The sequence below is a fragment of the Debaryomyces hansenii genome (assembly GCF_000006445.2).
Source record: "Debaryomyces hansenii CBS767 chromosome G complete sequence".
In the NCBI taxonomy this organism is placed as follows: Eukaryota; Fungi; Ascomycota; class Pichiomycetes; order Serinales; family Debaryomycetaceae; genus Debaryomyces; species Debaryomyces hansenii.
Genome location: NC_006049.2, coordinates 1,508,092 through 1,521,483, shown reverse-complemented (window position 1 = coordinate 1,521,483; position 13,392 = coordinate 1,508,092). Strand labels below are relative to the sequence as shown.

The following is a 13,392-nucleotide window of genomic DNA, read 5'->3' as shown; positions in this document are numbered from 1 at the left end:
TAGGTTAAAACTTTCAAAGCCAACTTCCATACAATTGGGTGGCTTATATAGTTATAGATGCATTCTAATTATAATCACGATTCTAAAACAAAAATATTAGCGTAGGAGTGATTTGCCTAAATATAGAAATTGTTCCAAAACGCGATTACGACTAACCAAAGCCCCATATGAGCCATGTTTCTCATACAAAACCTCCTTCTTAATGCAGGTTTGTATGACGTACCACACGAACCGTTAGTAGGGTCTAACAGTCATTTGCCTATTTAGCTCTAATTGTCAATTCATATATACTTGGTGTGTACCATCATTCGTTTCTGGTGTGTAAGAGATGCGCATTTGCCTACAGTTCAAGTGATCAATGCCCACACAACCGCTTCCTTACCCAACCAGACCCAATTGAGAAGTGTAGGGGTTTGCTTTGGTCTGCGTCTGACCAAACATATTGCAAACCATATTCAATAATACTTTATCAGGGCTTAGATCGTCAGTTTCGCTTGGCTCGAGAAAAGTCTAATTACGTCCGGTACTAAAGAGAAATTAATGCAACAACTATTCGACCCGATTTCTAATTTAGTCCCTTCGTGTACCCTTCTTGTGCCGGCCGTACGTATGCGGTCCTTGGCATATTTGTAGAACGGTTAAGTGATGGTTTTGTACTCGCAGGGATTGCGATGCTGGCTCTTCATCGCATGGTAACCGTCGCGATATCCCTGCCCCCACAGCTATGTATATACGACTTATTACACAATTCATAAATCCGCTACAATGGCTCATCGCAATGGTTTCAGCACATATTTATACTCCATACGGCGTCAATAATAATATCCACTATTGGTCCACACTATCTGTATGAAGAAATGCAGACCAAATTTTACTATAACAGTGATTTTAGCTCGTATTAGATGACAGGATTTCCGCCTTGGAGTTCTATCGCTATCTCTACAAAAATGGATCAACATAACCACTCAATATCATCAATAACCGTGGTTCTTTAATCCAGATCTGAGAAGTCAGCTACTATTATCTATACGCTAATTTGCGCCCATTTTGGTCATAATTACCGATCTAAGCGAGGTTCAGCTTTTATCGCAAAATATTCGTGTGAATACCAATCAGGGAAATTGATAATAGAATTTATTTTCCTTGCTTAGATATTAGTATACTACAAAGACCAGCATGGAGAATATGTCGAGTTTACTATGGTACATGGTGGTTTTGGCAGCTAGAGGAGGCTACGCACATCCTCTAAATTATAAATATAACAAAAGTGAAAGGAATAATAACAATGATTTGGTGACGGTTTTCTTGTTTTCGGTGGTGACGTTCAGCGTGATGGTGACGTTTTTTGGAATAATAGTTTTCGTGGTCAAAAGACGGATTAGGTTGACGGAAAGAGAGATGATCAGGGAAGAAGAAAACCAGGTATACCTTGAGTTGAATTCGGACGAACAGGAGCTTTATTTCCAATCGAAGGAATACCTCAACAACAACCCCTATGTGAGAGATGAGTTGACGTTGTCGCAAAATTTAGCAATACAGGAGAAAGGTGTGAAGGCGTGGGAGTTTGTGAAGGACCCTATGTTGGCGAATAACGATATGATGATTTTGAACCGGTACGAAATCACATTTTTCAAGAAGTTTGAGTGCTCGACGCAAACAAACTTGCCAATACCAATGAAAAACGAAGTGTACTACTTTGAAAGTAAAATGCACCACTTGCCGCATCCAGAGGACACGGTTGTGTCTATAGGGCTTGGAATCAAGCCATACCCGTGGTTTAGATTACCAGGAAGACACGCGAACTCGGTAAGTTATGATTCAGATGGATACAGACGCCATAATCAGCCATTCAAGATCACCAACGATCCACCATTTCCTAAGTTCATCGAGGGTGACGTTATAGGAGTTGGGTATCGTGTCAGAAGCGGAACGATATTTTTCACCAGGAACGGGAAGAAAGTCAGCGAACTGAAAATTGGGGGCCACATTAAAAACTTCAAGATTTTGCATAAGGGACAAATATTTCCTATTGTTGGAGCGAATAATTTATGCTCCGTGCATGTAAATGTTGGCCAGATGGGCTACGTGTTTATCGAGGGTAATGTAAAAAAATGGGGCTTTGGTCCCCTCGAAGGGAATGGTCCGGCACCACCAGCATACAACAAATTCAACGCAGATATTCTACTTGAACGATCCGAGATTGATGAACTGAACGATTTGAGCGATCGTGATGATGATTTCCCTCCTAATTTCTGGGAAATCAATCCAATAGATGATGACGAAATCAACGACAAGTACAGTTATAATGCATACAGTGATTCAAATTCGAATCATGAGAGAATAACGTTGAATAGCATCCCTATTAAACCTCCTTCATATGATGGAGACCATGAACTGGATGATGACATAAATGATGGTCTGGCGTCCACAGAAGCCCACCGTTTTGACAATAACCACGAATCGCACCACATACACGACACAACACCTGATAGAGACTCCGATAATACTACATAACAGGTATATATAGGTGTATATCGGTTGATGACATATTCTAGCGCAATACAATACTGCAATTTGATTTTGCACATAGAACCATATTTTGTAAGTACTCTCTATCTCTATACATTCCCTTTAGATTTGATCCCATAAAACTATTGAACTAAGTATTGTACTTAATTTATTTTGTAATTAATTTCATTTAGACTAAATCACAATCTCTAAGCGGCATTAGACCTAGCATTCTGTCCAAGTATTCGGCTAAAACGTGGAGTATATTTTGTACTCTCCTTTTCTACGATTTCATTACATCGTCATTTGTGCTTTGTACATTGTTCTTCTCTCTTTCTCACATTACAACACGGCCTACGCTTTACGTAGCTGACTCCCCCCTTTAGTTACCGTTAGTTTCCGAGAGGGACTTTGCTGTATGCCATCTCTAACCTCAGAACATAATACTACTCACTGCATATTAGTCTTCGCTAAACGTTTTCGGCCCGCGGGCATTGGGATTTAGGCGATTTAGTACCCCATAAGTAAGGCATTAAATTTGGGTTTTGGGATTAATTATGTTTGCTAATGGCAACTGCAAGCTTACAGTCAGGATATGAGTATACTAGTCTGATTCTTGTTTTACAAAATTCCTATTCCGCTAAAATTTGGTATATGTTTGAGCAATGTATACTTGAAAGAGAATTTCGCACCCTACTGCCGTACAAATGCCATTGACCTGGGTTCCAAATATATGTCAGGATGCATCATGAAACAAACTGACATGCTGGGTATTGTAAACCTTTGCATGGTTTTATGTGTTAAATTCTTGGTTTTTAAATCTTTTAATATACAGTAAAACCGTTATTGTGGAGAGATGGTATTCCCTCGAAGGCATTTCAAAAGTAGAAAGTTTATATTTTAAAAGAAACCCCACAAGTGACTCGCTAGTATATAAACCACTCAGGTCCAGAATGGCAAACATTTCGAAAGAGAAGACAGATCATAAAATGATGCAAAAATATACGTGTGTTCCAATTTGCGATTACGAGGTATTGATAGTTACTAATGGTACTGTTTCACAAGTAGAAGGGAAATTGACCAAACTAAATGAACAAAATAATGATGAAATACCTTTGAATTCCAGCATAACGTACTTAAAGACATTCAAAGAGTTGGTTGAATATCTTAGTTTTTACAAGGACGGCAACAATGATGAAGTCAAGTATACTGGGAAGATAGTCTTCATGTTTTTTAACGGATTAGAATTTGTTCAAGATATCTTGTGTGATGCCATAGACCACTCACATAAGTGCACCGCAACCAGAGACATACCATTTGACTATCATATGCGTTCAATGATTGACAAAGCGCATGATTATAATGACAAGAGCCAGTCTGTGGAGGTGATGCAAAATACATACTTTTACTATGATTCAACCGTTATGTCCGACGATGCAGACTTTAACATGGTAGTGTCAATTGTGAAGGATATATTGAAAAAGACCGATTTTATGGTAGGTAGAATTCGAGGTGTTTACATTGATGATGAACACCTAGAGGGAGAAAAAGCGTTCGCTGTTAGCAACTTGTTGAGAAACTATCCTAACATCGAAACTTTGCAGTTAACTAGCAGGAAAACTATAATGATGAAAGATTTGATTGTTTAGCCCGTATTTGGTCTAGTGGCATATGTCGATGTTTAATTATGAGTTTAAACCCAATTGCTATTGTTATTTATGATAAGTTTATGATTTCTATAAAATTGATTTACATCTTGTTTCGTATTTTAATAACTAATTACCGAAAATTTATGATATGTAAAGCTCTTGAGATAGACGTTGTAATAATCTCTGTTCAATCTTTAAATGGTCATTCTACAAGCGACACAGTTACTTTCTAAAATATAAAATGGTACATTTTTATCATAAAATCTAAATAAACTAATATTTGACTAGCAGGAATATTTTCTATCCTTATTGGTCTAACTTAACATAGTTTGCAGGAAACAATCCCACTTCACCACTACTGGAATGTTTACCTGACCACCAGTCTTCGTCAATAAATTCAATTTCAACAATCTTATCGCCCTCAGCAAAACTTATTTCATTATCTTCATCCTTTTCATAGTCGTACTCTGCTGTAGCAGATGGACCCTTGTTGGCATCAGCAGAACCGGAAGGTGTAGACGAAGTTTCAGGAGCAGAAGTCTTCCCAACGGTCGTGGAAGCTTCTTTTCCTGAATCGTTTTGTAATGAAACGTAAGATGCTGGGAATAAACCAACATCACCGGTTGTAGAGTGTTTACCAGACCACCACTCTTCATCAACAAATTCTATTTCAGTAATTAAATCACCTTCAGCAAATTCAATTTCATTGTCTTCATCTTTTTCATAGTCGTATTCAGCAACTGCAGTAATCACTTCAGACTTTTCCTCAGTATGTTTCGAAGTAGGAGCAACGTCTTCTTGTTTAGGTTCTGTCGTTCTTGCTGGTGGTGGAGGTAAGTTACGAGCTGGTAAAGAAGGGACAGGTGCTGCTTTTGTTTCTTCTTTTTCTACTTCCTCTTCTTCCTCTTCTTCTTCTGGCTCTTCAGCTCTTGGTGGTAAGTTTCTCTTTGGTGGCGTTGGGAATGCACCTGTTGATGGTTTTATGATAGGTGGCTCAACAGGTTTTTCATCATCCTCTTCTTCTTCATGTTCTTCTTGCTCTTCTTCTTGTTCCTCTTCTGGTTCGTCAACTCTTGGAGGTAAGCTTCTCTTTGGAGGCACTGGGAATCCACCAGTGGATGGTTTAATCAAAGCTGGCTCTTCTGTTTCTTCGGTAGAATCTTCTTCGTGATCATCAATCGAACTCTTAGAAAATTTATCAGCTAATTCAGAAGTTTCGTTTTGAGTTGGCTTGTCTTCTTCAGACTTAACAGATTTATATTGACCTCTCTTTTCAGCCCAAAGTTGAGCTGGTGTCTTCCCACCTTCAGCAGCATAATTTCTGGATAATCCACCAACTAATTTATCCTTCTTGTTATCATTAGCAGAACCATAGCCAAGCGTAGGTTTGGAACCAAATGAAGGACTTTTTGAAGAAGTATTTGCTGGACTGAAACGAGATGCGACCGAATGGTTGACCTTAGGCTTAGGTAATGACGTCAATCTACCATCCGAAGTGTCACTGCTTTTAAAGGATTTCATTCTGTCGGATAACGATTTTGGTTCATCGTCATCTTTGCTAGTTTCATCGGACTTGTCCTGCGAAGCAAATGGCTTTTTATTTGGTTGCGAAGAGATGGTGTCAGATTTTTGCTTTCTCAATTCAGAAATATCAACCTTAGTTGGCTTGTAAGCAGATGGTACATTTTCCAATGGCTTCTTTTCAAAATCCCTTTCTTCAATTTCTTTTTCATCACCCCATCCGTCATCGTTATTGGATGATGCGGCAGCAGGTTTTGGAATGGTTGGCTTCGGAGTAATTGGGGAGAGTGGCTTACCAGTACTTTTTGGCACCGATGGCTTAGAAAAAGCTGGCTTTGGTGAAGATTTAGCAACAACCGGCTTCGAAGCAGCCGGCTTGGGAGCTGGCTTGGACGAGGCCTGGGTGGAATATCTTGCACCTGCCGCAGCACAAACTCTATGCAAAAATTCTTCAGCATCTAAATCGTCTTGGTCTCTAGCAGTGACCTGAACATGATATCCACTAAATGCGTTAGAGACATCAGCGAAATTGTTTGCAAATGATAATCTCGATTTTGCTGGTGCATTATCTGGACACCACCCAACGAGTAAGTTCTTTGAAACATCCGATCCAGGAACAATAACTCTCGCTAAACCGAATTGAACACTTCCATCTTCAAAGTGTTCAATAAATTCATCTAAAGAACCATCTCCGCTTTCACTTACTTCTAAACTAGAGTTTTTATCGACGGTATAAACCACGTAATTAGAAGAAGGGTCCCCCCTAACAACTTTTTCGTAAGCTTCTTTAATTTTTTTAGAATTGGTAGATAAATCAATCTTCTCCATATTTGAATGATATTTAATATATAACTAGTTACAACGAGTATTCCAGACAATTGATCATAAAAGGGTACTAAGTTCCTTGACCCTAGGTCAATTCTCGATCTTGATCTCGAGCGTGCGAGAGCCATATTTCAGCTTGCTGGGGATAAGGTAGGACCATTGACCCGATAAAACAATTACAACTGCTGAATTAGAGTATGTACATCTACAGGAGTAATCGCAGTACCCAATAACATCATGTTAGATTACTAGATCTTTAAGAGAAAAGGTTCGAATATGGTGCAATTGCTCAGCTTAATAGACTAACCATCGGCCGTACAGAGCAGTCAACGTAGATGTAAGCATATAAACTTAAGCATGTAGCCTATAGAAGTCTGCTTGTCTATTAATATGATTCGTTTTAAACCGTCTCAGAATGTCTACATGCATTGTTTAGACAAGGATTTGGATTATCATGTCAAAACTAAACTCGTTTATTATCTATTGTACAAGAAACTCGATATTGAACCCGCTACTCACGTTGTATTCAATCACTTTGGGCCCTGGTTGGGACTCACTACTCACACCAAACCCGTCGCTCATTTAACTAGAGCAAACACGAGACACCACATCATAAGGAATCCGGCAACATTGCTAGCTATACCGTCAACGAATATTTCATGTAGAGGCTTTCTGAAGAACTCAAAGGCCTTTCCTTCGCAACAGATCCGGTAAAAAGCCAAGTTTGTGATTGTAAAGCCTATTATATAGAAGAGAAACCCGTATACCGATTCCAAGGTCAAAACACCAGCACCAACTCCTAGCGCCAATGCCATAATATCATGTACATGTTGGAGCTTTTTCTTATTTGCTTCTATGCTTGAAATGTAATATATTGTCTCTGTTTCACTCATTGTGATTTTAAGATGTAGATGACGCTTACTGAACTAAAGTATAATGTTCTTTGATATCTGATATTGACTGAAAAATTGTGTGCGCAAAATTGGTAATTATGGTGGCGGACTAGATTGTATGAAGATATCAAGTCTTTTATATGGACAGTAAATGAAATAACAGAGGATGCCTGATATACTGTCAAACCTGAACAATCTTAGGAGGTTCTTATTTGATATTCCTTTGAAATCAAAATTCAATTTTACTGGTGAAGTACGGAAAGATATTCGAAGAGAATTATTTTTGGCAATATCTAATCATGGGGAATACTTGGATTGGTTTTTTCCAAACGCATTCAATAATCAAGAACAAGACAGAGATGATGTAATCGAGAGGATAGATACTGAGTTTGAATGGCTTTTTAGTAATTATTATAAGTCCAACCTTTGCGAATCAGATTCCAAGTACAACACGCATAATCATGATGCATTCCATTCTAACCTGCCATGTGCAAGGATATTCCGCAAAGGGGAACCAATATATAGATGTTTAACCTGTGGCTTTGATGAGACTTGTGCATTGTGTTCTGATTGCTACGATCCTGAATGCCATCAGGGCCATCAAATTCATATCACCATCTGTCAACGAGAAAATGGAGGTGTGTGTGATTGTGGAGATCCTGAAGCGTGGGTTAAGGAGTACTTTTGCCGTTATGCATCGAAGGATAAAGAAAGTTCAAATATGAGAAATAAAGAGATACCCAGCGACTTGGAGGAATCGTTCTTCAATACCATAGAGATTTTATTGGATTACGTTATTGACATTATTAGTCAATGTAATTCACAATTTAACGATATAGAAGATTCAGAAAGTTACCGTATACAATTAGATACGAATTTCAGTAGCCTGAATCCTACAAAGTATGGGTATGTGAATGCAAACATCGACAATTTTGATAAATACAGCGATAAATACTATTTGATGGTATATAATGACCAATTAAGGCATTATAGAGACGCGGTACAGAGAATTCATTTGGCTAGTAGAAAAGTACCTCAGTTTGCAGTCATGGTGGCTGATAAGGTTCAAAACTATGGAAGAGCAAAGGTTATAAGCTCGAGCGATATTAGCTTGTTGCGGGAAAGACAAAACATATTAAAAGCGACTGGTCTTGCAACGTGCATAAGGAATTATAGAGATGTGTTTAGGGAAGACATGTGTAACGAAATATTAACTTGGATTAATGCCTTGACTGAAAGTGAAATGTTTAAAAGCCACAACAGAGCAAAGGATTTATTCTGTAAAGCTTTTTGCGGTAAATGGAATATTGGTTTGTTGAATTACGCTGATCATAACACTAATTATAAATATAAGGTCGGAACTTTAGACCAATGTTTAAAGATACCTAAGATTCCATCAAACATGTATACTATGTTTGGAGTCTACGATAAGGCTTCTCAACCTCATTGGAATTTTAGACCTTCAAAATGGGAGTTGCAAGATCAATTGTGCCACGATTGTGATTACAATTTATCGATTGAAGATTATTTACCACATAAAAGTCATTTGGGCTCTAGATTGCAATATTTTATATATTTGGATATCAGATTTTGGAAATCTATAAGGGTACTATTGCATGATATGTATTCAAGTTCCTTAATTACAAATTTGCATTACAAGAATATTATATCCTGTCAGTATGTGGATATTTATCCAGCAGTTTCAGACATGTTTTTAACAATGGATAGAGAGCCAGAGTTAAACGTCATGTGTACACTATCAACTCAATTATTCACTTGTCCATCAAATTCTACTTCAATAGTTCGACATGGAGATTTATCAAGAATTTTCGCATCGATTTATGGGTTTCTTACCGTCGAAGAAATTAAATCCCCTGAGTGTGTTGACATATCTCACGAAATTTCAATGAAAAGCTTGAAGAATAGAAGATGGGGTCAGATTTTTTTTGATATTGGTTACATCTTGAGTAGGAGTCGTGACTCAAAGTCAATATTTACTAGCAACATTATCCCCATGGCTTGTGATATTTTGGCTTTATTCCAAGGTAGACCAGTAATGAAAAGAGAAAGTAAGAATCACGTAGAGTATGAAAGCCCAGACTATACTGCGTTCTTTCATGCTATCCTGGTTATTTACCAATTTGCAGAATATATTGCACGCAGCCTTGATAATTTAGACGAAACGGGTAACAATGAGAGAAGAACTTTATCAAAAAAGGCGATCGATTATGTTACACAATTTTTATTAAGATTAGAAAGTAAAGATTATCCGGGACTAAATGATGAATATGTGGATATAAATATTGCAAGCGAAAAGAAGTTTTGCGAAGAGTTAGTCGATGGTAACGTGGTTCAAGAATTTTATATCGACAGAGAAAAGGTGAGTTTTTTGCATCCGATTCACTCTTTCTTATCTTGGCTTATTGAACTATCAGACTTAAGTACTCCAACGGATATTAATGAAGTAATAAACGATGCCACCATTGCTTACAAAGACAAGGCATTAACGTCGTCCAAGCCATTTCAGATACCAAATCCTTTCGCTTCAATATTTGAATACCCTATAAGAACAATTGTTCTAATGTCACAAATAAAATCAGGATTTTGGGTGAGAAATGGTTTCAGTGTTAGATCTCAACTACAGCTTTATAGGAATACAGGACTTAGAGAAAGTGGATATTTGCGGGACTTATTCTTAACTCAAATATTCATAAATTCTAGTAGCCCTAATTTTGTCTGCCACTTATTGTTTAGTCGTTGGCTATTGTTGGATGGATTTGTGAAAGAAAATAAGGAGGAAAATGTAAGTATTGACGAGATGAAAAATTTACAAGCATATGATCTGAAGACATTACCATATATGATAGAGGAAATCTTAAGTTTCTTCGTTCATATTTTAACAGAGGATCTCTACTTATGTGGTTTGAAGAATGAGACAATAAATGAGATGCGTATAAAAAATGAAATTATTCATAATTTATGCTTTGGACCAATGAATTATACTAAGCTTTGTTCACATATACCAGACCATATAACAGTTGAAAAAAGATTTGATCTTATTCTAGAAGATATTACTATTTTTACACCACCTAGTGGTTCGAAAGGTATTGGAATATATAGATTGAAGGATGAATATTTCGATCAAATAAATCCATATTATTTCAATTATACAACCAATACTAAAGATGACGCAATAAAATTTGTGAAAAATCATATACATAAGAAAACATGCATTCCAATATCAGAGGTAGTTATACCGCCTAAACAGAGAAGCTCTGATGAATTGGAAGTTTATAAGCATATTGGCAATTTCTCAATATCGATATACTTTCGTGATTTTTTGATTAGAACTCTCACGTATTGTTCAAATGAGGATGCGGACAAAATTGATATAATACTAGAAACAACGCTACATTTGATACATATTTGTTCACTTGAAGAAGCAATAGACATTGAGAGATATGGAAGCTTCTATAATAATTTTATCTATACTTCTGATGACAACGACTTATCAATTGCGGTTTTATTGTACAGAATCGTATCAGATGGGATGTTTAAGGACCATCACTCAAAGATTCGTTCTATATTTAAAGTATTTGAAGATAAATACCACAATTTGAGTAGAATATTGAATGATCAAGTGAATAATTTTGATCCTATTAAACTAGAGATAAATCCGAATCAAGATCTGAATGAAAATGAATTTGAGAGAAAGAAAAGAGTAGCCAAGGAAAGACAATCAAAGCTTATGGCAAAATTCAAGAAACAGCAATCACTGTTCTTATTGAATAATAATATAGAGGCCACAGATTGCAGTGACACTGAAATGGAAGGTTATGAAGAAGAGGATGCTGGCTGGAAATTTCCAGAACCACGTTGTTTGCTTTGTCAAAACGCATCAGAAGATGCTGGACCATTTGGAATAATAACATATATTTCAAAATCTTCGGAATTTAGGAATGTACCGTTTGATGACAAGTATTGGTTTTTAAAGTCATTTTCGGATTCACAAAATTTAGACGATGATGAAAACGAGTTGGATGAAACAAATTTCAATGAACAATGGAAAAATTACATGAAAAAAGTGAAAGATTCAAATGTCATTGGTCCAGGATTTCCACACAGAGAACATGTCGATAGTAAATTGGTCTCTCTGAGTTGTGGTCATGGTATGCATTTCCAATGTTACATGAATTTTTTGAACAGTAATAGGAATCGTCTGAATCAAATTACTAGAAGTGCTCCGGAAAATACAGAACATAAAGAATTTCTTTGTCCTCTATGTAAAGCAATCAACAATATGTTTGTACCTATCTTATGGACTTCGAACAAGAGATCACTCACGAAGTTTTTAAAACCAGCTGATGATCTCAACCCATTTGAAAAGTTAGGACCTCAGAATATTCATAATAACAATTGGTTTGAAGACTTCACAAAAACAACCGATGCCGATATTGAAGAATTCGTTAATTTAACACCTGCGGCTAAAGAAATGATAGGCCAAAGTTCCACAGTTAATGCCACCTCAAACCAACAACATTTTAGAATGCTTCTATCTAATATGTTTCAAATTTTGTCTTTACTAACGTTCCCTCAAATTCTAAAAGCCGATTCAACAATTTTATTAGTGAATACCATAAAATCTACAGAGATTGAATTGAGAGGTGTTGATTCTAATGGTGAATTAATAATCAACCAATTGTATAATAATTCGTTGATAAATTTAAGAACTTTGAATGAGTTCCGCAATACTAGCTTGTTAATGAAAATAATGAACTGGATACCTACTCCTAATCCAAAGTCTGATGCTTACGTTAAAATTTTGGCAAACATGTTAACATTGTCTTCGGATACATTTAACTCTTCGATTTTGGAAAGAGATTTCTTCGAATTATTGGTTAATATATTCCCATTACCTAAATCGGGCTTTTCGTTTAATTCTATATTGAGATTGTGCTTTTTAGGTCATGTTATTCAAAATCTATTTACAATTTGCACTGAGATTTCAAAGCAGGGAATTTATAAAAGTGCAGATTATTCTATCCTTGATATTCCTATAATACCAAATACAAATGAGGAAATGTCAATGTCTATGATTAACATTTTTAAAAAGATTAGTTATTGTTCTGGATTTACCCATTTTGACGAGGATTGTATTAATGATTCCAGGTTTGGTGAGGTTATTTATTCAATGCTAATAAAGGCTTCGACTCCGTTTTTGAGAAGAGCTGCTGTTTTTTCCTTCATAAATTGCGCTGAAATAGATTCGATTGACTTCAGTCAATATGACAACTACAGTAGCGAGGCAGATAAATTATGCTCTTTTATGAACATAGATAGTTTGAAGGTGCTTTTGCTCAATATTTGCAGCTCTGAGGAAACATATGAAGCTCGAAAATTTAATAGTTTCCTTCAGTCCTTAGAATCGTTGAAAATTTCTACGGTTGAACAGCCTTATATGCGGAAAGCTTTAGAATATCCTGGAATAGTAAAGCTAATAGATTTACCTGAGAGATTAGATCATTTTTTTACTAAATATTATTACCTGGACAGATATAATAATCCTCATATGTCAATTGCAGATCCCGCAATTTGCTTATTTTGTGGAGAAGTTGTTGATGCCCAGAAATGTGCTATCGGAAATAATGAGGGACAATGTACCACGCATTTTATGAAAGAGTGTTGCAATTCAGTTGGATTATTCCTACTCCCGAAGGAACGCTTTTTTCTTTTGATGCATAAAAAGGGAGGTTCGTTTTATAATGCGCCATTTTTAGATCAGCATGGCGAGTTAGCAGGAGATACAAAGAGAGGTAAGACCCTTCATTTAATGAAACCAAGATATAATAATTTTATTAGAAACGTATGGCTTCAGCATAATGTGTCTAATTATATTGTCCGAAAGTTGGACAGTGTAATGGATGCCGGTGGTTGGGATACTTTATAGAAATTACATTAGTAAAAATATATATCTTTTATAAATGCGGCCGACGACC

At 36.5% G+C, this 13,392-nt stretch overlaps 5 protein-coding genes across 5 annotated transcripts; 3 read left to right on the top strand and 2 right to left on the bottom strand. All coding sequences in view use genetic code 12, as the record gives it.

The window, feature by feature from the left end:
* Nucleotides 1–1,176: 1,176 nt before the first annotated feature.
* On the top strand, nucleotides 1,177–2,514 carry DEHA2G18678g (DEHA2G18678p; the record flags this gene model as incomplete). The annotated part of the gene is made up of 1 exon (XM_462352.1): nucleotides 1,177–2,514. One exon carries the CDS (start codon nucleotides 1,177–1,179, stop codon nucleotides 2,512–2,514), a length of 1,338 nt encoding a protein of 445 aa, XP_462352.2.
* Nucleotides 2,515–3,461: 947 nt separating this feature from the next.
* DEHA2G18656g (DEHA2G18656p) lies at nucleotides 3,462–4,157 on the top strand (the record flags this gene model as incomplete). The annotated part of the gene is made up of 1 exon (XM_462351.1): nucleotides 3,462–4,157. The coding sequence occupies one exon, from the start codon at nucleotides 3,462–3,464 to the stop codon at nucleotides 4,155–4,157; it is 696 nt and encodes a 231-aa protein (XP_462351.1).
* A 306-nt stretch (nucleotides 4,158–4,463) lies between these two features.
* DEHA2G18634g (DEHA2G18634p) lies at nucleotides 4,464–6,506 on the bottom strand (the record flags this gene model as incomplete). Its single annotated transcript, XM_462350.1, has 1 exon — nucleotides 4,464–6,506. One exon carries the CDS (start codon nucleotides 6,504–6,506, stop codon nucleotides 4,464–4,466), a length of 2,043 nt encoding a protein of 680 aa, XP_462350.1.
* A 575-nt stretch (nucleotides 6,507–7,081) lies between these two features.
* Nucleotides 7,082–7,396, bottom strand: DEHA2G18612g (DEHA2G18612p; the record flags this gene model as incomplete). The annotated part of the gene is made up of 1 exon (XM_462349.1): nucleotides 7,082–7,396. One exon carries the CDS (start codon nucleotides 7,394–7,396, stop codon nucleotides 7,082–7,084), a length of 315 nt encoding a protein of 104 aa, XP_462349.1.
* A 166-nt stretch (nucleotides 7,397–7,562) lies between these two features.
* DEHA2G18590g (DEHA2G18590p) lies at nucleotides 7,563–13,343 on the top strand (the record flags this gene model as incomplete). Its single annotated transcript, XM_462348.1, has 1 exon — nucleotides 7,563–13,343. The coding sequence occupies one exon, from the start codon at nucleotides 7,563–7,565 to the stop codon at nucleotides 13,341–13,343; it is 5,781 nt and encodes a 1,926-aa protein (XP_462348.2).
* Nucleotides 13,344–13,392: the final 49 nt, after the last annotated feature.